The following is a 25984-nucleotide window of genomic DNA, read 5'->3' as shown; positions in this document are numbered from 1 at the left end:
GGACTTATATTTACAAAAAAGAAAATGACAGATGTTTCCTGGGAGTTTGTTGTATATTAACTTGATGTGAATGTGTGTGTTGGAGGAGAACAAGTGTTAAGAAATCCATGTACAAAACAAGAGCATTCTTCCCACAAACAGCTTCTGAGAAAGGCAGCTCCCATCTTTGCTTAGAAACCAACTCTTTCATTACCCTTAATTACTTACCCATGTACTTTTAAATTGAGACTCACTACAGAACATGCAGAGTTTCTACTAAACTTAATTACATTTCCCTTCATCGTCCCTGAGAGAAATGTCACCATCCAGAAATGCAGTTGCCCAGGAAGAAGTTCTAAAACAAGGACTCATCACTACACATGCTACCCACTCCCTCCCCCACACCTCTCATCTTACCAAGTAATACCCAGATACATGATTTCCTGGCTTAAACTGGCTGCAGCAGTAAGAAAGGAAGTTCGTCATGTGTTACTGCAAAGTAAATCTCTATCATCTGCATAATCTTGTGGGAGAAGGGAGAAGGTGCATTGCTGGCTATTAGAAAAGTCATTTTTAGAATAATGAAACTCTATAATGATATTATAAACATATAGATTTCAAGCCCAGATAAAACAGAACATTTAGCCAGATTGACAATTTTGAAGTCTAAAGGTCACTGAGATATTCAAAAACATAGAGTCCAGACACCTCAAGTTCAAATTTCAATTTACATCTTGTTTTTAAGTTAGAAAGATAACCACTAGCAGAATTTTAAGTAAAATGAACAGATCTTCACAGCATGGATAGGTGATAAGGTCTTGGGGTGAAGTATATATATCATATCTACCCACGCAACTCTACTTACCATTAATTAAATAGGTTTTGGCAGAGGGAAAACGTAAAATTGGAAGATAAATAAACTGGAAATGTAAATAAACACTGGGGCCGTGGGTGAGGAGGGGGATGTGAGTTTTAGGGAATAAACCTGCCTGAAATACAGCAGATTCAGATAAACATGGAAGGATCTCACACTTTCATTGGTTTAAAAATGCACCTTACTGTGTAGGAGGAGAAATTCACTAGGTAACAAACAAAGCACTTAGAAGGAATTGTTTCTCTGCTACTCTCTGTCTCACTCACCTTTTGCTGGAGAGAGGAGACCTACTTGCAAGGTATCAGCCACAGAAAAAGCAGGAAGGACCAGTCAGGGATGGAAACTGGAGCTGTAAGGTGCTTTTAAAGAAAAGCCAGGACAGCAGGAGGTATTGGACAGGGGAGAGGGGGGCAGCACTGTTTCACTGCCATTAAAGACCAGAAAGGACCATCTGGGATGAACTAAGGCTCAGTAGCAGACTGACCTCACTGTCACAGAGCTCCAAGTACTAGCGGGCAAAGACCTTGTGCCTTCCACATCCCACTTACATGGCAAGAGCTTTGCCAACCAACAGGACTTAGTGACTGATGCAAATTTTAAAAAAATAAGTAAAAAGCTTTGATGTGGAAGTTTTAACATCCTCTCCTTTCGTGTATCTGTTCTTATTTTTCTCAGATGCTTAAGAAAGCCAAGGGGGAAAAAAAGCTACAACTAGAAAACGGGTAGAAACAACTTCTCTCTTTGTCTAAGCAAATCAAAGCCTTGCTTGGAAGACTCATCTGTCAGTTCCTTGTCTTGTCATTTCTAATACAGAGCTTCCCAACTTTCTACAGTACAAAGCCACTCTGTCCTCATCTGGAGGGTGATGCTCGGGAGGTGAGGGTTGGGGACAGATTAGAATCCTAGCTGGACAGAGCTACTGAGCAGATACCCTATAAGGAGTGTGTGTGAGTGTGTGTGTGTGGGTGTGTGTGTGCCCATGCACGTGTTTGATGAAAGGCCATTGCTTTTTTTCTTCATGTTTCTAGGGCAAGATAGCAAAGAGAACTATATAGGGCAGATAAGTAAGGAAATTATTATGTATGAGTAAAACACAGTAAGCATAAGCTCCATGAATGGAGGAATTATGTGTGGCTTTTTCCTTGCTATTGCCTACCATCTGCTGCAATGGGGCACACGGTAGGTGTTCCATAAACATATTTTCAATTGGTCATGTGAAGTAGTAAGAAACACTAAGAATTCTGAGAATAGGGCTAAATTAAATAGAATGCCTTCTGATACCTCCAGTCAGCACCTCAAATACAGCCTGACTCAAATACCCATTGTTGGCCAGGTGCAGTGGCTTATGCCTGCAATCCCAGCACTTTGGAAGGCCTTGGCAGGTGGATCACTTGAGGTTAGGAGTTTGAGACCAGCCTGAGAAACATGGTGAAACCCTGTATCTACTAAAAACACAAAAAATTAGCTGGGTATGATGCTGCATGCCCGTAACTTGGGAGGCTGTTGCAGGAGAATCGCTTGAACTCAGGATGCGGAGGTTGCAGTGAGCCAAGATCACACCACTGCCCTCCAGCCTGGGCAACAGAGCAACACTCTGTGTCAAAAATAAATAACAGTTGTTGTGATCACACCTGACTCTAAACCATTAGGGGCAGTGTAGAGCAGGTTGTGCTGTGCACACGGACTGCTTATTTTCACAGACCACCTGGGAAATGGAGCTAGGGATCTACCATTTTGTGTTTAATGTACTCTGAGCAAAGACATTTTGCAAAATGTTCAGGACAATACACAGAGAGGTGATAAATACATGAATCATCACGATAATCACACAGCATATATTAAATGCTGTAGCGATATTTTGCATGTAGAATTCCAACAGCTGCAAGATCAGTTACATAATACTTTCAAGCCTTTCTCCTTGTGATGCTGACTCTCATTTTAACATGTTCTTTGAATGACTTCTGTCCACTCCTTTCTCAACTTAGTGGTTCCCCAAGAAGAACTGTACAGTCTCCTTCTAAAATACTTGTAATTCTCCAAACTGCTTCCAAATACTAGAGAAGAAAGCAAGAAGGCATTGTAACTGATAAATAAATTGATCCTTAAAGTAACAGAAATAAATAAAACAATAATAGCTATGATTAAACATATGATTAAAATTCTAGTACCTGACCAAAGTTAAGTATACTCCCATTAAGGAATATGTTTACCAATTTCCTCTACTTACACGTTCATTTCCTGCACATTCTCAGCTGCAAAATAAAAGGTCTTGATCTGTGGATGGCTGATCTTAAAAGCACTTGAAGGAAGAAAAGCACAAACACATAAAAAATGAGTTTTTATAGTCAACAGTGGGTCTGAAAGTAAATCAGTCCAATAGAAGCTTCGTAAACTTGTCTGCTTTCTTCATAAATTGACAAAAAAATAATTTAGTAACATTACATAACTATTGTCTAGTCTCTGTTTTGTATAGGGAACTGAGAGTCATTTCTTTTACAACAGAATATCCAGAACAGGGCTGAGTCTTAGATGGCCAGTCGTTTCCATTTAGAACACATAGGAATATCCTTTCCTTTTCACTTGCTAACTGCTTTGCTATAAAGATACAATAAATTAAATTTTAAAGTGATAGAAATGTTACTTCGAAATATTCAGACCAACTACTTCAAGCGAGTTATTTCTTCACATTCAATCAAATATGCAGAAGAATATTTTATTTAAAAAAATAATCAGGTATGGAACATCCACTCTGTGTCAACACATTGGAAATCTTATCCAAGGCACCCTTTGTTAGTGAAGGAGAAATATGAAGAAAAGTACAAAACATTGAAGATGATAAACAAGAAAGTGCTTCCACCCTACCCTTTAGACAGGAAGCCCTGCAGCACTGCACAGGCCAGGGTTTTTGTAAATAGCCAGTACTTTTAAAACCACAAGAATCAACTCTGGACATGTGCAACCACACCAGAGACAAAGGCTTAAAGCTAACACAAGTTTACTAATTCTGTTAGAAGAAAACTCCATTGCTGCAATTAGTAACATAGGACAAAAGGAATGCCCCTTTCTGATAAGACTGGAAAAGAGGTCAAAAGTAGAAGAAATAATAAGAAAAAGGCAAAAATGGACACGTATGCAAAATACAGCAGACTGCTATCATGGATGAGCACTTGAACGGGAGTCTAGATGCCTGGGTATAGAGCCAGCTCTTTCCTGAGCTGTAAGCAGGTCACAGCCTCTTTGGGCTGCTTCCTTCTCAGGAAAACCAAGACCATGAGCTGGGGATTTATTTGGTCCCTGTCAGTTCTCAAATCTTTTGGATGTCAGAGTGTAATCTCCAAGCTTAAGACATCTCAGAGAATTCAATTCCAAGGGTGCATCTGACAACTCCACGAACGAAGAAAGAGAAACTGGTCTTGATGGCATATCTGCAACTCAGTGAGTCCTATTTAACTGCTTGTTCTTTTCTTTACTAGGACAGACGCTTGACACCTGACCTCCCTGCCAGTCCTGAAGGGGGTTTATTCCATCACAGACACAGTCATCAACAACAGTCCATGCCAAAGCTTCAAGGGGGTTTTAAAATCCATCTGCTCCACAAAACGAAATTCCAGAAAATGAGAGGTTAAATGCTTCTATTTCTATTTAGGGTGCCAACCCATAATGCTCAAAATTCTCAGATATTCGGCTATTACCTTCACTCACTTCTAAATCGCCATATCACTTGGTGAATATTATGAAGAGATAGTATCCTGGCTCAGAGTTTTGTGGAAGATGAGAAACAACTTACTGCTTTTTCTTGCATTCAGATGCTCTTTCCACAGTGAAATCAGGCAGGTTGACAAATCCGTCAGCTTTCTCTGCCTGAAACAAACACATACCACAAATAGGAAGGAATGCATCAATCCGGGGTATTAGTGTATTGAGATCATGTACATAGAATAGGGATGGTATAAATGAATGAGGGAGAATCAAGAGATAACACCCTGAATCACCATGGAGGTATCCCAGATATACAGTTCATGAGAAAAATTAATGTTGTTCTGATAAGTCACCCAGAATCTTGCCATGACTAGTGACATGGCATGGCACAGCTTAGGGATGGTCACCATACGGCAGGCATAGGACCTGCCTCCCCCCGACTCCTGTCTCCGTAGAAAACATAGCTAACCCAACAGAGTCTTATGTCTGCTGAGCCCATTAGTATCCACAGCATATTCTCTTCCTCCCACTCTAGTCAGCTAGCACATAGGAAGAAACCTAACTAGCATTCTTGGTATATATGGTGCCCAGAGTCCTGACTTTGGAGTTAGCAAATCTATATTCCTATCATGGATCGACCAGTTAGTGATTGTTGTGATTTAAATGAGCTCAGATAAATAAAACAACTAACAGTCACTCAACAAACATTATTTCCTCTCCCAAGTCTGTAGGCAGGGCCTTGGGGATTAAATCACAGAACTACATCTTTCAGAACCTCAGTCCCATCATTGATTGCTGGGGGTTCTTTCTACAAAGAAAAGACTACAGAAGAAAATTACATTTTTGAAGACTTAGCATACATGTCACTTTACATCACCAAAACAAATGTATAGGAAATGTAATCGCTGTCCCACCTCTCCAAGAATTTGTTAATCTGTGCTTTACTAATAAAGTTTAACTGAGCCACAACGAAGCGAGGTTGTTTGTCACCCACAGAACTCAAATCTTCTTTCATCTACACTGGTGTCTCTGAGTAGGGAATAGAATCTACAAGACTAAACATAGATGAAACTGTGGTTATTGGGAGATGAGTAAAAATTGATTTTGAAAACACAATCTTAATTTTACAAGTCAGCTAGCCATTAAGTTAGCACCATGGGTGCTTTTAGTTTACTTCATCACTCTGCTCTTCCCTTTATGGCCAACTAGAGTACAACTTGCATTCTATTCTTCAGAAAAATTAAACTGTGAGGCATCCAACCCTAGGCCCATCTTCTCTCTCTTATGTGACTCAACTCATCTAAATTCTTCACCTGAAATGCCTTCCTCTTGTAAGATTCAAAACTCAAGGCTGGGAGCAGTGGCTCGCGCCTGTAATCCCAGCACTTTGGGAGGTCAAGACAGGTGGATCACTTGAGGTGAGGAGTTTGAAATCATCCTGGCCAACAAGGTGAAACCCCATCTCTACTAAAAATACGAAACAGTTAGCTGGTTGTGGGTGCCTGTGGTTTCAGCTACTTGGAAGGCTGAGGCAGGAGGTCAGCTTTGAACCCAGGATGTGGAGGTTGCAGTGAGCCAAGATCGCGCCACTGCACTCCAGCCTAGACATCAGGCTCTGTTGTCCAGGCTTTTTCTTAGACTTTGTCTTTAAAAAACAAAATACCAGGCACGGTGGCTCACACCTGTAATCCCAGCACTTTGGGAGGCCGAGGCAGGCAGATCATGAGGTCAAGAGATTGAAACCTCCTGGCCAATATGATGAAACCCCAGCTACTCGAGAGGCTGAGGCAAGAGAGTTGCTTGAACCTGTGAGGCGGAGGTTGCAGTGAGCTGAGATCGTGCCACCAGACTCCAGTCTGAACAACAGAGTGGGACTCTGTCTAAAAAAAAAAAAAAACGATTCAGAACTCAGTCTAATGGATACTCTCTTCTTTAAATATTGTATATGCATATGTGTGTATACAGAGTGAATATGTATTCATTCATATGTATATTATATATATGCAGCTTCTCTCTTGACAGGCTGCTTAATTACTGGATGGTGATTCCCAAAGAGAATGTAAGGCATTCAAAGAATACAGACTAAGCCAACTTTTTGTACTATGCACAGTGCTCCCTGTGGATTCTCAATTAGCCTTACCAAAGAAGTATAGTTTTGAAAAACTATGTCAGGTCCATCAGTTCCACTTTTAGATCTACAGACTGAGTATCCCTTATTTGAAATGCTTGGGATTGGAAGTGTTTCACATTTCAGATTTTTTCTGATTTGGGGATATTTGCATATACAAACAAGTCAAGCATCCCAAATTTGAAAATCCAATACCCAATGAATACTCCCTTTGAGCATTCGTGTTGGTGCTCATAAACATTCAGATTGTGGAACAGTTTGAATTCAATTTTTGGATTACAGGTGCTCAAGTATATGCCCAAAGGAACTGAAAAAGGGTACTCAAATACATGTGTAGGCATGTTCACAAAGCACTATTCACAACAGCCAAAAGGTGAAGACAGCCCAAATGCCTGTTAACAGATAAATGGATACAGTGATTGTGCTATATCTATACAATGGGATATCATTCAGCCTTAAAAAAGAATAAAGTGCTAACACACTCTACCTGGATGAACCTCGAAAACCTTGTGTTAAATGAAAGAAACTAGACACAAAAGCTCATCTCTCATATGATTCCATTTATATGAAATATCCAGAAGTGAAAATCAGAGAGACAGAACACAGCTAATGGGTAGCTACCAGGGGCCCAGGCAGTAGGAAATAGGGAACACTGCCCAATGGGTATGGGGTTTCCTTTTGGGGTGATGAAAATGTTTGGGATCTAGATAGATAAGGGGGTTGCACAACATTGTCAATGTATTAAATGCCACTGAATTGCTCATAATGTTAGATTGTATGACTTTCATCTCAATTTTAAGACCCTATGTTAGGCTAAGGTGTTTTTATGTACATTTCCATAATTGATTTAGAAAAAAAAAATCACTTAAATTCAGCATTTGTTTCTACTTCCTCCTCCCATTCATTTCTATACTCACTGTTCCAGAGAAACTGTAGAGACCAGAACTCCACTTAACTCTCATGTTGCTAAATCTCACCTAATATAATTAGCCCTCACTTAATTGAACTGTAAGTGATGCTATAGTCTGTTCCTTCCCTCTGAAGCTGCCCTCCTATTGTGGCCTTTTTGACAGCACATTACTGCTGCTCCCCTTTTTCCTCTATGTCTTCTCTTTCAGGGGTCTTGTTCTCCTGCCTGTTTCTCAAATGTCAGTTCCCCAGAGTTCTGTCCACAGACTTATTTTCTTTCTGTTCCAATATTCTCTATGGATGATCATACACACCCTCATGGCCTCACCTGTCATTACTGTACACACATATCCAAAATCCATACCTTGTATCATGACTGTACACATATATCCAAAATCCATATCTCAAATTGGGATTTCATCCTGGAGCTCCTGTCCCAGATTTCCAACTGCCTCGTAAACCCATTCCCATGGGCGCCCCCCACAAAGTAACAAACCCAAAATCAAACTCATCATCTTACTCCATAAAATGACCATTCCTTTCTCCTATGTTCTCGACTTCAGTGAACAATACCACTTTCTAGCCAGTTACCAAAACAGAGCGTCTGAGAGATATCCCCATCTCTTTCATTCCCTTCTCAGAGACCCTGCAGGTAAACTCAAAGTTGTATCATTGCTGCATCTTCTCAGGTCTTCAGTCTATCCATTACCTACTACCTCCTTCAACTTACCAATAATGTTTTCTTGAATTACTGCAAAAGTCTCCTAAACTGTTCTCCTTCTCTATAATTCTGCCCTTTCATCGAATGTAGTGTCCAAATCACAGACACAGTCACAGCAAATCTTTACATCATGAACATTCTTCATGGCACTGTTTGATTAAATACCCTGTGTGGTGTACAGGTCAAGTCTAAATGCCTTAGCAGATGATAAAAGACCTTTATAATCATGCCCTGACTAGTTCCACACTTTCATCTCTCCCCCTCTCCCATGCAACCAAAAGACAAGCAGAAAAATCAAAACAAAGAAAAAACAATACTTCTATGGAGCTGAATTAGAATTAGCATGATTTGTTTCTAGACAACTTATTTTCAGTAAAGTAAATCTATCTCAAATGATATACTGCAAAAATCAGTCAACAAAAATGTAACATACCTATATACGCTTTTAGTAATATTTCTATTCATCTAAAAATAAAATCAGCCAGGCTCCGGGACTCACGCCTATAATCCCAGCACTTTTGGAGGCCAAGGTGGGAGGGTCAGTTGAGCCCAAGAGTTCAAGACCAGCCTTGGAAACATGGTGAAATCCCATCTGTACAAAAGTATAAAAGTTAGATGGGCATGGTGGCACATGCCTGCATTCCCAGCAAGTTGGAAGGGTGAGGTGGAAGAATCACCTGAGCCTCAGGAGGTGGAGGCTGCCATGAGTCGTGATTATACCACTGCACTCCAGCCTGGGTGACAGAGTTGGACTGTATCTCAAAATAATAATAATAGTAAATTTAATTAAAGCAATGTAAAAAATAAATCGTAAATCTTCATGTGGGTGGATTCCTTTTCTGATTAACTGAAACAGCTGAGATTCCCTTAAATAGGAGCCTAAATAAGTTTGGGTGAAAACACCTTAGTGTTTCCCCAGGAAATTATCACTTTATAAGCAAAGGCTTTTTAAAAAAATCCTGAAGACAGTTGAACTATATTCAAAATCACAGATAATTTGTGTCAAAAATGGTCCTTGCTTATTTGACTTGCAAAAAAAAAAATGCCTCAAAAATGACAATCACAGAGGGCAAATCCTAAGAGAATGACAGTTTTCTTCTCTTTCTCCTCCTTTTCCTCCTCCTACGCTTCTCCAGATCCCTTGTTGCCTATTATATTAACTAAAATAACTTTGTTGAATGTGATCCTTCTTCTTCAATTCCTAACTTTCTAAAAGTGTCCTGCAGGTGGCCAAGCGGGGTGGCTCACACCTGTAATCCCAGCATGTTGGGAGGCCGAGGCAGAAGGATTGCTTGAGCTCAGAAGTTCAAGGCCAGCCCAGGCAACATAGGGAGAACTTGTCTCTATTAAAAAAAAAAAGAAAAGAAAGAAAGAAAAAAGTTTCCTCCAGGTTCTGTACTGGTACCTGCAAGCTTCCCTTAAAATCCTGATGTAATAAAAAACTTGTTTTTTGGCCGGGCGCGGTGGCTCATGCCTGTAATCCCAGCACTTTGGGAGGCCAAGGCGGGTGGATCACGAGGTCAATTGATTGAGACCATCCTGGTCAAAACGGTGAAACCCCATCTCTACTAAAAATACAAAAATTAGCTGGGCATGGTGGCGCATGCCTGTAGTCCCAGCTACTCGGGAGGCTGAGGCAGGAGAATTGCTTGAACCTGGGAGGTGGAGGTTGCAGTGAGCCGAGATCCCGCCATTGCACTCCAGCCTGGGTAACAAGAGCAAAACTCCGTCTCAAAAAAAAAAAAAAACTTGTTTTCCTGCCAAAGTTATCAAAGCTATCCTTTGGACATTGTGCAAACTTGTCTTTCCAAATCTAGTCTTAAATTCAGAAGAAACACATTCCTTTTCACTTTGTTGTAGATGTTCTATGATCTCAAAGGCCTTTTTCCTCACAGTTCAGCCCATTTGCTTTTCCCAGCGTGCCTGATTTTGTTCATCTCAGTAGAGTATCACGTGCAGTTGCTGTCATTAGGCTGCATTAAATACACATTTCTATCAAAATGATTGGTGTTAAAACATTAAGGGGTAAACATAAAGGTTGCTGATCATCTCTGTGATGTTGTGAATCACATCTATTGTACTTATGTCTCCTTTAAACACTCTGCTCTTGGCCAGACGTGGTGGCTCATGCCTATAATCTCAAATGCTTTGCGAGGCCAAGGTGGGAGGATTACTTGAGACCAGAAGTTCAAGGCTGCGGTGAGCTGAGATGGCGCCACTTGCACTCCAGCCTGCGCTACAGAGTGAGATCCAGTCTCAAAACAAACAAAAAAACACTCAGTAAAGGGCTCCAGGGTGTGAGAGAGGCAGCTTTCCTCCTGCTCCCTGGCCCTGTAATGCCCTTCTTATCTCATTCCTCTAGATAAGTTTCCGGAATTCAACTTAGGTGTGACAATCTCCAAAACTTTCTCCCTGTTCCCTTAAGCCTGGACTAGGTACCCTCCCATCTGCCTCCAGCCCCAGACGCAGACCTCCCTTACAGGACCTCTCTTAATATATTTAGTTATCTGGTTGTTTGTCTGCTTCTCCAACAGACTGTGAGTACCTTGAAAGAAATAACTGTGTTGCTCATATATATTATTTACAAGGTGTGGAATAAATACATGTGGAATAAATAATTTTGTGAATGAATGATGGGACTATAATTTTTTTCCTCTGACAATAAAGAAATTGTTAAAATGAGATGCAGAAGGCAGTGTGGAAAACAGTTTGGCAGTTTCTTAAAAAAAAGTAAGCATTTAATTACCATACAGCTGAGCAATTCTGCTCCTAGGTATCTACCCAAGAGAAATGGATGCAAATGCCCATGCAAAGGTTTACATGCAAAGCGTTATAGCAGCATTATTCATAATAACCCAGAACTGGAAACCACCTAAATGTCCATCAACTACTAAATAGAGTATGGCACAGCCATACGATGAAATGCTATTTAATAATGAAAAGCAGCAAACCACTGACACATGCTGAAACGTGGATGAACCTTGAAAACATTCTGCTAAGTGAAAGGGAAACACAAGAGATCACATGTGACTGTGTGATTCCATTTCTATGAAATATCCAGAAAGGGCAATTCTATAGAGACAGAAAGCAGGACAGTGGTTGCCTGAGGTTAGGGTGGAAATTAATTGTAAATGGGCATAAGGGACCTTATTGGTACAATAAAAGTTATTTAAAACTGATTTATTATGATAGTTGCATCACTTGGTAAATCTACCAAAAATGAACTGCAAATTTGAATAGAGTGAACTTTATGATACATAAAATGTACCTTGATAAAGCTGTTTTTAAAAAGATGAGGTGCAGAAAAAGTTTGGAGAATAATATGCAAATTAAATCTCTCCCAGTTGGCTATCAGTGATACTTGGAAGCAGGGGAAATATGAAGCTTCTGACAATCCCACTGACAATTCAGCATGATTTGTTCAAACATAGATACAAAATTAGGTTTATATTTCCAATACCACATGGTTTAAGCTTAACTATGGTTTCAAGCTTGGACTATAGGAATTTTAGAGACATAAATATTTTATGCAGTATTCACCATACTTCAGACATTTTTAAATATTAACTAAAACAGAACATTAGATTTTAGTATTTAGCAGAGCACAGAGGCTTTTTAGGACAGTGAAAATACACTGTATTTTTATAAAGGTGGATATATGTCATTACACATTTGTCCAAACACATAGAATGTACAACACCAAGAGTGAACCCATATGAACTATGGAGTCTGGGTGACAACAATATGCCAATGTCAGTTCATCAATTATAAGCGGGGATATTGGTAATGGGGAAGCTGCACATGGGTATGGGCAGTGAGCACATGGGAAATCTCTGTACTTCCTCTAAAACTGCTCTAAAAAATAAAGTCATTTAGAAGTTAACTAAAATAGGACATCAGATCTTAGAATTTAAATGCAAAAATAAGTGTTCATTGCCATGATAACAGTTGGCCTTTTCATACCACAAGTGTTTTGGAAAATATACAAAATTACTTAATAGGTACCTACACATGTCAGGAAGACAGAAAGGCTGACTAGGAGGAACGAGAGTGATGTGTATTCCCGAGTCTAAGTAGGTCGAAGAAGACCAAGCCAGAAACAGATGAATGGTAATATAGGAAACTGTCATGTAGTTCCTGGTTAAAAAATGAAAAGCAATATTACCTCTCTATTTTCAGTGGAACCATAGTTCCTTGATTCTAAAAACCTGATTACTTTACACTTCAATAATTCTGAAATCAAAAGGCACCTTAGAATCCATGTATATTTTCATTGCAACATTTTCTCCCCTAAAACCTGTTATTAAATAAATTATAGGTCTTAAATAGAATCTTGAATTCAAGAAAAAGAATAGCTAAAAATGATAAAGGTTTCTTTGTAATATACTTTTGTGTTTTTAAGTGAATATAGAATTGAAATTCTTGAAATTACCTTAAGCAAATTTAACAAGGTTACCCAATGACTATCTGAATCAGGAGAAGCTGCAAAGTCTCCATTTCTCCATATCAATCTATTGTTTTCTCAGTTATTCCCCCAAACCCCCAGGGAATCGGAAACAGATGAGGTCTAAACTCTGAGCTGAGCTGCCCATTCTCATGCCACCTTAGAACGGTTGTCACTAGATTCTCACACTACACACAGACTCACAACCACTAGAGAAATGTGAATTATATTCTTTAAAATAGAAAGTAAAAGTACATGGAGATTGAAGAAAAGGTAAGATAAAATTAACTGTAAAAGTTCCAGTTCTATGGAGAAACAGTCATTCTCATACCTTGCTGATAGTAACACAAAATGGAACCCGACAGGAGGAAGGTAGATAGTAATCAGCAAAATACACTTGCCCATTGACCCAGAAATTCCTCTTCTGGGATCTGTCCTAAATATACCTTGGAGAATATGTGGAATGATATATGCATTGCAGCATTGTTTGTATTTACAAAGGACCGTAAAGAATGCAAATGTCTATCATCAGAGGACAGTTGAATACACTGTAGTATCCACACCCGGTGAATAACTATGAAAAACGCTATACAGCATGTAGAGCAAGGTCCAGGACATAGTGCAACAAAAGGCAAGGTGCAGTACTATATATGGAATACGCTAATTTTGTGTAAGAAAGGAGGATGGAATTTGATTCACTATACATACTTGCTGTATTTGCAAAAAGAAGCATGGAAAAATAAACCAAAAACAAACGGAAAAGGGGGAAGAACAAGGATAGAGAACAGAGATGCAAGGGGGATTGACTTGGTTGTTACTTGTTACAGTTTTGACTTTGGAATTGGGTACATGATTGATTTTTTAAGTCAAAACAAACACAAAAAGAAAAGCAATTCTCAAAATCAAAAACGAATAGAAATGGCCAACGCAGTGGCTCACGCCTGTCCCAGCACTTTGGGAGGCCGAGGTGGGAGGATCACGAGGTCAGGAGACCATCCTGGCCAACATGGTGCAGCCCCTGTCTCTACTAAAAATCCAAAAATTAGCTGGGTGTGGTGGTGCATGCCTGTAATCCCTACTCCTCTGGAAGCCAAGGTATGAGAATCACTTGAACCCAGAAGGTGTAGGTTGAACCGAGATTGCACCACTGCACTCCAACCTGGCAACAGAGGGAGACTCTGTCTCAAAAAAAATAAAAAATAAAAAAAACAAATAGAAATGAACCTAATTGAATGTAAACATGGTGACATAACCCCACACAAATAATCATTGCTCTGAAAGACTACAGAATTTTAACTATACATACTTCATGGTATACAGGCTAAGTAAGGATTCTTCGTAGTAACATGTTGTCATTTTTACCTAGTCTTGGTAGATTTTTTCCTTTCTTCCCCTCTAAAATTGCACAGAATCTAAAGTTTCCCTCCTTCTCTCCATACAATAGCATCCATGACATTGCAACTCATCTGCCCCTTCCTTTCAGAAAAGATAATGTGAAGATTAGCACAACAATGCAATCTACATTCTGCAACTATCACAGAGAGCCGCACATATTCTCATCAGGCGGTGACAAGCACTGCACCAAAAGCAAGAAGAAATGTTTGTGTTTTATTTTCTTCTAGATATCAGAAGTAGGCCTGGTAGGGAGCCTGCTTGGAATTCTTTTAAAAAATATAATAATCTTGAGTAACACAGAATAAGACCTAACGTTTACTGAGCGCTAAGTGTATGCCAGTGAGGCAGTACTATGATCACAGCCTTGAGAGTAAATGAATCCCATGCCAAGTGCCAGAGCCTAGAATGCCAAACTAGCCTGGCATTATAACATGGGAACCATCGTGTGCTATTAATAAAGAGCCAGGACTCAGACCAGGACCCAGCAACCAGTCGACTAATTCTAAAGACGAGACTGAAGAAATTCTTCAGAGCTAAAACAGGCTCAGAAACTAAAATTGGAGGAGGAAAGGATCTGCAGTCAACACATGGCACAGAAAAAACAACCCCGGATTTGGAGTCAATGCCTCAATGCAAGCCACATACTGTGACATCCCAGGCAGAGGACTTAACCTCTCTGAGTCACTGTCCTCACGGTGAATAAGCAGCTATAACCAGCTTCTCCAGACTAAATGGAAATTAACATAGATGTGTGTAATAATGTAAGATTTGTTAAAGCTGTAAAAAAATCCAAGGTTTTATTATTAGTTCTGAGGAAAGCAGGAAAAGGGATTAAAAGAAAACAAAAGAGAAGGTGTGACCCAGAAAAAAAATTAATGTAAAATAAGCTTTTTTTTTTTTTAGACGGAACCTCAGTCCAGCCTCTTGTCACCCAGCCTGGAGTGCAATGGCACTATCTCATCTCACTACAACCTCTTCCTCCTCGGTTCAAGTGATTCTCCTGCCTCAGCCTCCCAAGTAGCTGGGGTTACAGGCACATGCTACCATGCCCAGCTAATTTTTGTATTTTTAGTAGAGACAGGGTTTCGCCATATTGACCAGACGGGTCTCAAACTCTGGTCTCAAGTGATCTGCCCCCATCAGCCTTCCAAAGTGCAAAATAAGCTTTGTGACTGCGTGCATTTTAAGCTGAGCCCTCTGACTAGCTGTTTCTGTGTCTCAGCTCTCCTCTCTTTTCTTTGCATAAGATTAATGGTCAAAAAACAACATTTTAGATTATTTGGAGAACAATAATGCTAGCAAACTTGTTATAGTCTCCATACATTATTAGGGTGTATTTTTACTAAAATATTGTTGCATTTCAGTTTAGCTAACATTACCCTATGAGTAGAATTAGATTTAGATCCAGAGAGAGTTTTTTCTTACAAACACCTAGAAATAGATACTCTACATAGACATTTGGCAAAAGTTTTTGGCTAGAAGAAAAGACCCAATTTCCTACAGAAACCAGAGATTCTTGGCATTGATTATAAAAACAGATGGAAAGCATTGATTATGCTAATGATGATGGTTCTGGGGATACTGAGGCTCGAACAGGGTGAAGAGGGGAGGGCTCTGTGGTAAGATCACTTACTCCCAGTGATCCTGACTCATGCTCTGTCCTTACCATGCAGGACACAATGGCAAGACTTCCTGCCACCAGCACCTGCATCTCCTTGTGAGAAAGCTTCTCTGGCTGTCCGATTCCACTCTTCCAGCTGTGCAGAGGTGCCCAGAGATCACGGCCACTGGGATGGGCTCTCAACCAGTGGCTGATGGGACTTGGGGCAGAAATGCCACCAGCTAGGCCGGATCTATGGCTCACACCTGTAATCCCAGCACTTTGAGAGGCCAAGGCAGAAGGATCTCTTGAGGCTAGGAGTTCAAGACCAGCCTGGGCAACACAGTGAGACATCTCTCTAGAAAAACATACAAAAATTAGCAAAGCACAGCAATGTGCACCTGGAGCCTCAACTATGCAGGAAGCTGAGGAAGGAAGACTGGCTGACCCCATGAGTTTGAGGTTGTAGTGAGTTATGATCACAGCACTGCATTTGAGCCTAGATGACAGTGAGACCTCATCTCTAAAAAAAAGAAAAATATACAAATAAATAAATAACTATCCCAGTTCCTTTTTCCCTTAGTGTGAAAACTCTGGAGTACATGTTTTTTACAGACTCTCAGAGTTCCCTGGAAGAATGAAGTTTTGGTTACCTGCAGGGTTACCTACGCTGCCTACTACGGAGAACTTTTTTAACTAACTTTTCTACCCTCTCTCACTTCCCTGTTTGCTTTCCAAGTATCTCCTGGATCACTTCTCAAGTAAACTGCTTGCACCCAAATTCTCTTCTCAAGAATCTGCTTCTAGGAAACCTAAACCAAGATGCTATTCCCCTCGCAGAAAACATTCCCACCCATGAAAAGCCCAACTGCTTAGCACAACAATCCCTCCTTATTTCCTCCTAAAAGTCAACTAAGCAGCCGGGTATGGTGGCTCATGCCTGTAATCCCAGCACTTTGGGAGGCCAAGGCAGGTGGATCACCTGAGGTTGAGAGTTCAAGTCCAGACTGATCAAATTGGAGAAACCCCATGTCTATTAAAAATACAAAATAAGCTGGGCATAGTGGAGCATACCTGTAGTCCCAGCACTTTGGGAGGCCAAGGCAGGTGGATCATCTGAGGTTGAGAGTTCAAGTCCAGACTGATCAAATTGGAGAAACCCTGGCTCTAGTAAAAATACAAAGTAAGCTGGGTGTGGTGGCACATGCCTGTAATCTCAGCTACTCAGTAGGCTGAGGCAGAAGAATCACTTGAACCCAGGCGGCAGAGGTTGTGGTGAACTGAGATTGCGCCTCTGCACTCCAGCCTAGGCAACAAGAGTGAAACTCTATCTCCGAAAAAAAAAAGTCAACCAAGGATATGACTATCTCACTATGATGTTAGGTCATGTTTAGGTGGTGACCAAGTGGCTGGCATCCTGTTCTATGCTTTGTAAGTCACCTCTCCTAGCTAGCCACTCACATTCTTTCATTCTCTCCTTATGGAGAAGGAGAGAAAGGGCTCTGAAGTAAGGAGACCACTTGTAGCAAAATCCTATTTAATATGAAATTAAGTTACTAGCGAACTTTCAGGTAGTCTGACACACAAAGATAGTAATTACCTTCTGAAATGTAATTTTCAAAAATGATTAAGATGGAAACCTCAAAATTTAAAAGAGTTTTGTGTGATTGTTCTTGTGGTGTGAAATCCTTATCTTCTGCTCAGGCTCATCTCTGCCCTATTCTTTTGGAAGCCCGAAGTCCACAAATGTGCTATTGTTTTCACATAGATACGCTGGTCTTTGCAGCAGCGTAGTCAAAAAAGAAAAAAAAAAAACAATACATATGAAGGAAAGGTTTTAAATGAATTGGAAGAAATTACATAAAATCTCACCATTGTAGACTAATTTTTATCTCTTGCTGTCTAATACATCTGCCATCCATGGTTATTGCATAAATTGGGGAAGAATAGATAAAAGAGCACCATTTAAGAAAATTTATGCTGGGTGCAGTGGCTCATGCCTGTAATCCCAGCACTTTGGAAGGCTGAGATGGATGGATCAGCTGAGGTCAGGAGTTCAAGACCAGCCTGGCCACCATGGTGAAACCCCATCTCTACTAAAAATACCAAAAATTAGCCAGGTATGGTGGTGGGCACCTGTAGTCCCAGCTACTCAGGAGGCTGAGGCAGGAGAATCACTTTAACCTGGAAGGCGGATGTTGCAGTGAGCCAAGATCGCGCCACTGCACTCCAGCCTGGGTGACGGAGTGAGACTCTGTCTCAAAAACAAGAAAAAGAAAAAGAAAATTTAAAATCAGGTGCATTCTCTTTCAATATTAGAGATTTAGAAGTAACGAAGATTAGGTTAATTCTTTCAAAACCACAGTCAGTACAACACATAATCTTGGCTTCATGCAATGTAAAGTCATCAAATACTTCAGGAACTTTCAAATCTCTTCAAGCTGTTTTCATGAGTCTCATGCATACTATTAAAATACACCACCACCACCACCACTAAGAAAATCTGGTTCAAAAATGGCAAAAGACATTTCTCACCAGAACATATGGAAATGGAAAATAAGCACATGGAAAAGTTGCTCACTGCCACTAGTCATAGGAAAAGGCAAATCAAAGCCACCGTGTGTTGGTACCTCACACCCATTAGGATGGCTACTGTAAATAATTAATTAAATAAGTGCTGGTGGCGATGTAGAGAAACCAGAACCTTTGTGCACTATTGTAGGGAGTGTGAAACAGTGTAGCTGCTATGCAAAACAGCATGGTAGTTCCTCGAAAAAATTAAGATTGAACTATCATATGATCCAGCAATTCCACCTCTAGGTATAAAACCAAGAGAACTGAAAGCAGCGTTTCAAAGAGACATTTGTATCCCCATGTTCATGGCAGCATTATTCACAATAAGCTGAAAGGTAGAAGCAACCCAAATATGAATGAATAAGCATATGAATGAATGAACATACGAATGAGTAAACAAATGTGGTGCACACATCAATGGGACAGGATTCAACTTGAAAAGGAAGAAAATTCTGAGACCTGCTACCACATGGATGAACCTTGAAGATATTATGCTAAGTAAAATAGGCCAGTCACAAAAGGATAAATACTGTAGGATTCCATTTGTGAGAGGGAACTACAGTAGTTAAATTCACAGAGACAGGGAGTAGAATGGTGGTTACCAGGCACTGGGAGGAGAAGGAACGGAGAGTTATTATTTAATAGGTACAGACTCTCAGTTTTGTAAAGAGCTCCGGAGATGGTTGATGGTGATGGTTGCATAATAATAGGAACTTATTTAATGCCACTCGACTGTACCCTTTAAAATGGCTAAGATGGTTAACTAAATTAATTTTTTTTTAAATTTTAAAGCTACTGCTCTGAACTCGTTATTGTCAGTAAATAATGAAAATGCATTTGCCGTGGTAAGTTTTACAAGATTCAAGGTGTGAAATCAGTGGCTGATGTGCTGTTAATGAGCACCATCTCTTTCACAGGTTACAGACATCTATTCATGCTTCCGTTGAACAGACACAGAAGCGAGGCCCAGGGATGGTGGGTGGTTTTCTAAGGCTGCCATTCTACTCCCTGTCTCTATGAATTTGACTACTGTAGTTCTCTCTCACAAATGGAATCCTACAGTATTTATCCTTTTGTGACTGGCCTATTTTACTTAGCATAATGTCTTCAAGGTTCATCCATGTGGTAGCAGGTCTCAGAATTTTCTTCCTTTTCAAGTTGAATCCTATCCCATTGATGTGTGCACCACATTTGTTTATTCATTCAAGGAGCCTCAGCACCAGGGTAGAATCGGGGTAGAATTAAATTGGGTGCCTTCTCTTTCAAGGGAATGTAGAGGGTCTACATTCTGAGCCCAGGGATATCTTCCCCTGTAGCGTGCCCTTCTCTTGCGTCTTTTTCAACGACATTGTTTCAAACATGTTTCCCTAAATGCTGACTCCTTACAGAAATCTTAAATATTTTTTTAAACTTTCCACTGCATAGCTTCCTTTCGAAATCTTCTTGAAACGTGCTCTATGGAAGATTAAACGCAGCAGCACAGTGACAGATGAGTCTATCAGTTAAGCTTGTCTGCAGAGATGGCTGGAAGCTGACCCTTAAAAGAGCTTGCACCAGGCAGATGATAAATCTTCAAATAAAGACTTCTCAGAAAAATCCTCAAACCTAATGAAAAGTTCAGCTCATCCCATGAGCCACTTCCTATTCTGTTGCTTGGGAAATGTGCCCATACTCTCACCATTAATTCAGTGTTACCCGAACTCTTCCTCCAGGGTAGAAAACTCTGTATTGACAAGCACCCAATGTCTTCTAGTCCATTTCCCTGTCTTGTGGCTTCAAATCATCATTTACACAGAGTCAGTAGGTGTATTCTTGGACTCTCCTCCACAGGACAGGTCATAGTCACTGAGAGAAACCATTCCTGGTGTTTGCAAATTCCTAGCACAATTCTTCTGCATCTTAAAATCGCAATACTTAGGCAAACGCATTGCTTTTCTTTGTACACATTCCTTTGATTTTTTTAATATTGCTTTTAGCTGCATTCAATCTTCTGAAAGTAGCTTTGAATTATGTAGAGATAGTGTTCTTGGTCAACCATTATTTGCAAGAAAATGGATGTACAGACATTTGCATCCCTGACTTAGAGCTACAAGACCTCATAATAAAGCAGGTGTCATTTGCCCCTTATACCACATGGCCAAAATCCACCTTACTGCCCTCTTGCTTGAAGAATGATTAAATTATATGCACATATACATATCTATGTATGTCTATACACATGCGTATCTCTATACATGTTAATATTTATACCACATATATCTATATATGTATCTCTATACATGTTAATATTTATACGCATATATCTATATATGTGTTGATATTTATACTTACACATTTATGCATTATAAATATCAATTCAATACATATCAATTTATATTTAAGTTAGTGTGTGTGCACTTATGTACTATATTTCCTATTAACTATTTTAAATGATTTTAGGATAAAAGGCATTTTTTATTTTACATGCTATGCATTGACAAATGAACTATCATATATTCATGTGTAATTCTTACAGCCATTAGAAATGATGTGGATATACATGTATCAACATGGAAATCTGTTTACTTCTATGTATTGCTTAGTGAGAAAATCAAGTCACAACAACATCATACATAACATGATTTTATTTTTGGAAAACGTAGAAATGATAGTTGGAAACACATATATGAAAATGTTTATAGTCACGCCGTGGTAGTAGGAGACTGTATGATCTTAATTCATTTATTTCTGTTTGCCTCCATGTGTGTCTTCTTTTTTTTATTCCACTTACTTTGATTTTCAAATTTTTCCTATGAGCACATACTACTGTATAATCTTTTTTACATTTTTAATTTTAATTTTTAGTTGTTGTTTAAGAGATGCAGTCTCTCCATGTTGACCAAGCTGGTCTCAAACTTCTGGCCTCAAGTGATCCTCCCATCTCAGCTTCCCAAACTGCTAGGACTACTGGAGTGAGCCACCACACCAAGCCCTATCGTATCACCTTTTAAAGCATTTTTCACTTACTTTAAATTTCCAAAAAGCAAGACGTTGGCTTCTATGCTTTTCATTGTTTTATTTTAAAGAAGTTGTCGAAACACCAACAAAAGTACTATGCACTGTCCACCAGAGAAAAGAGGGAGGTTGTGTCCCCTGAGTGGGCATGTCACTGCTGTGAGCTAAGAAGACTCTCCTCTAAAATACCCCAACCACGGCATTCACTCTGGCAATGCCCACGCATATCACTGCCCTCTGAGAACAAAACAAAAGAAACCAACATTTCTTAACTCTTGCTGTTTCACTACTAATTCTGAAAAGTTTGGAAAGAATTTAAAAGAAAACAACATTGGCAACATGAGCAATTGTTCCCATGTTATATGGAGTCAGCAACAAGAAGTTATTGAGAATTGCCTGTCCCAACTACAGATAATGCGACCATGAAGCTATGATGGGGAACCATTATTTTAGAAATACATTTAAGGATCTACAAAGGAAAATAATTGTTAGAACACAATGATACATTATAGACAATAAATAAACCAAATGCCCATTTAAAAAATCATTTCTAGCCAAGCGCAGTGGCTCATGCCTGCAATCTCAGCACTTTGGGAGGCCAAGGTGGGCAGATTACACGGTCAGGAGTTCGAGACCAGCCTGGCCAATATGGTGAAACCCTGTCTGTACTAAAAATACAAAAACTAGCTGGGCATGGTGACGGGCACCTGTAGTCCAAGCTACTCGGGAGGCTGAGGCAGAAGAACTTGAACCCAGGAGGCAGAGCTTGCAGTGAGCCGAGATCACACTACTGCACTCCAGCCTGGGAAACTCCATCTCAAAAAATAATAATAATAATTTCCACGCATGTGAAATTAGAATGTCAGAAGTAACAGAATTCAAGAAAGACCTCAATCATTCTCACGTTTAGGTTCTCAAATGTTAACTAAGCAAGCATTTTTACCCATTTGATCCGTGAGTCATTGTCTTGAGGTAAACCTGCTGAAATGTCATGTTTTGCCCTGTCTAGACATGTCAACATTCCACCTACTCATTCTCCTGGCTAATACAAATTCTATGAACATATGTTAGCCAAAAGTTCATCAATTTCACATAATTACTTTGAATTGTCTTCACTATAGAATTTTTTTTTGAGACGCAGTCTCGCTCTGTAACCCAGGCTGGAGTGTAGTAGAGTGATGTCAGCTCACCTCTGCCTCCCAGGTTCAAGCGATTATCTTGCCTCAGTCTCCCAAATAGGTGGGACCACAGTCGCAGCCACCTTGTCCGGCTAATTTTTATATTTTTAGTAGAGAACAGGTTTTGCCTTGTTGGCCACGCTGATCTCGAACTCCTAACCTTCAGTGATCCGCCCACCTCAACCACCCAAAGTGCTGGGACTACAGGCATGAGCCACCGCACCCAGCCTTGAAGAGACATTCCAAAACATTAGAATCCTGTTTGGGATACACTCAGAGGCTGGTATTTGGCTAAGACAATAAATGTGGAGTTCAAATAAATTGAAAGCCAGTAATTCTCATTTTGGTAGAAGTCTGGGAATATGCCAGTGTTCAATAGTAATGTTAAATTTAATTAGTTGATTCATACAACTAATTGATTAATTAAGTAGTATAAAAATTAAGCAATTCCTTCAAAAAATACTGGCATATACTCTGTACCTACCAGCTCCTAGGATATGAAGACAGAGTTTAAATCAGACAAGTAAAGAATACATCCTCTGCTGCTTACGTTGTAGTGGGGGAAGAAAGAATATAATAAGCTATGACTAATGTATTCATAAATTCTTATATAATTTTTTGAATCTATAGTAAACTTACTCAGACATTTTCCAAAATGTATGCTAATCTGTGACTACTGATGAAAGCTCAGAAGACTTAATGTCATTTTCCTAGGGAAAATTAATCCATTCTTTGTTTTTCTTGAGCTGAAAAAAAAAAGGTACTCCATATTTACTGAAACTTTCAGAATAGTTGTCTCAGGAAAAGAGAAAATTTTGACTTTCAAGTAACATTTTCTACAAGGGTAAATTCTGTCCAATGTAAAAAGCGATTAGATCTTCACTACAGAGATTCTCATAAAACTGATTTCAAGAAATATACCTTCCAGCCTGGTGCAGTGGCTCACACCTGTAATCCCAACACTTCAGGAGGCCAAGGCAGGTGGATCACAAGGTCAGGAGTTTGAGACCAGCCTGACCAACATGGTGAAACCCGTCTCTACTAAAAAATATAAAAATTAGCTGGCTATGGTGGCATGCGCCTGTAATCCCAGCTACTTGGGACGCTGAGGCAGGAGAATTGCTCGAACCTAAGAGGCGGAGGTTGTAGTGAGCTGAGATCGCACCACTGCACTCCAGCCTAGGCAACACAGGGAGACTCCATCTCAAAAAAAAAAAAAAAGAATAAAGAAAAGAAAAGAAATATACCTTCCAAAGCTAAGATCTTCTGAAATTCACTTTAAGTTACACATGCAGCTAGAGATAGAACGCATCTCATGCAAACAGTTACTTCGATCCCCAGAAACACAAAACCTTTACCATTCAAAAGGAGACACATAATCACAATTGCACAGACGCACTGGATTCTCAAAGAACTTTAGTCTCTGTAATATGTACTAAACTAGATATTAACCTACAAATCTCTTCAGTTTGCATAAAGTTTTTATGAAATATAGTTGAGTGATTCACTTTTTCTGGTAGAGACCCAGAGGTCCCAAGGCTTCCTTGAACTGGTGATGCAATGGCACAAATCAGTAAATGAAAACTAAAAAACACAAGTATCTAGCAATTTTATACAAGGAAACAATGTACAAAACTAAAATAAACCCAAAAAAGTAAGCAACAATGAAGCTAAATGAAATTCCACACTTCTTAGTCACAAACTCTTTGTCCCTCAATTTTCATCTTATTTTCCCAGTCTCCCCAGGCTCTAAAACTTGGAATCATGTTTATTTTAGCCTCAAATTGTTTGTGTCTTATATCCAAGTACTCTTTATACCTTGCCCCTTTTAATTAGCATAGTGTGTCCTAAATTCTCACCACCAGCTCTCTAGTCCAGGAACTCATATCTGAACGCCTGCATTTTCTCAACATCTCCTAACTGGCCTCTGGAAGCTCCCTTGCCCTCCAACACATCCAATTTATTGCTGCTAGGTTAATATTTTTCACATGTTAATTTCACAGGCTCACCTTCCGGTTCAAGAATAGACAGTGGCTCCCTACTGCCACATTCCTACGCTATCACTACATGTCTCAGTCCCCCATACACTGGACCTAAGTCACCTCTAAATGGAGAAGTGATGTAGCCTGGAGAAAACAGCCTGGCTTTGTTGTTGGAGAGCCTTCTTTTTTTTTTTTTTTTTTTTTTTTTTTTTTTTTTTTTTTTTTTTTTTTTTTTTTTTTGAGACTAGTCTTGCTCTATCGCCGGCTGGAGTACAGTGGCTTGATCCCTGCTCTCTGCAACTTCGGCTTTCTGGTATCAAGCAATTCTCCTACCTCAGTCTCCCGAGTATCTGGGACTACAGTCATGCACCACCATGCCCAGCTAATTTTTTGTATTTTCAGTAGAGACAGGGTTTCGCCATGTTGGCCAGGATGGTCTTGATCTCTTGACCTGGTGATCGGCCCGCCTCCGCCTCCCAAAGTGCTGGGATTACAGGTTTGAGCCACCATGCCTGGCCAAGGAGAACCTTTGTTTGAAATCCCAGCTCTGCTGTTTACTTTTTATGAGACTTTCAGCAAGTTACTTAAATTCCCTGAGCCTCAGTAAACTGTCTTGAAAAATGGGAATAATAAAATCTGTCTTGCTTCACTCTTACAAGAATTCAGTATAATCGCTAACACAGTGGGTTGGCACAATTTATTTATATTATCATTCCTTTGTTCACATTAGTCCCCAGAATGCACATCTCCCACGTCTACTCCTCAGAGATCCTAATGATGTGTTAGCACCATGGGAGCAGCCATGCAGGACCAATTTGGAACCATGGGGCCTTTCTAGCAAATCCCAGATCACTCCTTTTCCCATATCTGTTTTTAAGAACAGAGGTGGAAATCTTTTCCTGGAAAACTATTTTCTGTCAAAACCAGTCCTTATGCATGATTCCATTTCTCAAAATCCCCATGGGTAATGTAAATGCTGAAGATTCTTAATTCTTATTTATGAAATCAAGAACTATTAATTGAGTACCTATTAACTGTCAGACATGAAGTAAGTTGCTGAAGATACACCCATGGTCATGTCCTACAGAATGATGATCAATTATGGAAAACAGCAAGTCTGATAAGCAAGTACCCAAAAAAGAGGACAAGTATGATAGTATGAAAAGTAGAAGCCAGGTGAGGTGGCTCACACCTATAATCCCAGCACTTCGGGAGGCTGGGGTGAGATCACTTGAGGTGAAGAGTTCAAGACCAGCCTGGCCAACATAGTGAAAACCCGTCTCAACTAAAAATACAGAAATTAGCCGAGCATGGTGGCACACACCTGTAATCCCAGCTACTCAAGGAGGCTCAGGTATGACAATCGCTTGAACCTGGGAGGCAGAGGTTACACTGAACCAAGATTGTACCACCATACTCCAGGCTGGGCAACAGAGCAAGACTCCAAGGAAGGAAGGAAGGAAGAAAGGAAGGAAGGAAGGGAGGGAGGGAGGGAGGGAGGGAGGGA

The 25984-nt window shown here is 39.9% G+C and overlaps 1 protein-coding gene and 1 long non-coding RNA gene across 7 annotated transcripts in view; one reads left to right on the top strand and one right to left on the bottom strand.

Moving 5' to 3' along the window:
- The window catches only part of IPCEF1 (interaction protein for cytohesin exchange factors 1), a 201264-nt gene that overhangs the window by 59643 nt on the left and 115637 nt on the right, over nucleotides 1-25984 (bottom strand). For all 6 annotated transcript variants that reach the window (XM_037742101.1, XM_017537739.2, XM_037742096.1 and 3 more), the window contains 2 exons: nucleotides 4641-4714; nucleotides 3081-3152 (listed from right to left, as the gene is read on the bottom strand). In XM_037742101.1, the coding sequence (XP_037598029.1) occupies nucleotides 3081-3152; nucleotides 4641-4714 (146 nt within the window). The remainder of the gene's footprint in view (nucleotides 1-3080; nucleotides 3153-4640; nucleotides 4715-25984) is intronic.
- Nucleotides 15202-17551, top strand: LOC119472712. Its single transcript, XR_005201889.1, has 2 exons — nucleotides 15202-16736; nucleotides 16871-17551. It is a non-coding gene; the product is annotated as an uncharacterized LOC119472712 (long non-coding RNA).

Source organism: Cebus imitator, unplaced genomic scaffold (assembly GCF_001604975.1).
Source record: "Cebus imitator isolate Cc_AM_T3 unplaced genomic scaffold, Cebus_imitator-1.0 Scaffold6, whole genome shotgun sequence".
Taxonomy (NCBI): Eukaryota; Metazoa; Chordata; class Mammalia; order Primates; family Cebidae; genus Cebus; species Cebus imitator.
Note: the sequence above shows the minus strand (reverse complement) of the source record. Positions and strands in the feature narration are given on the sequence as shown.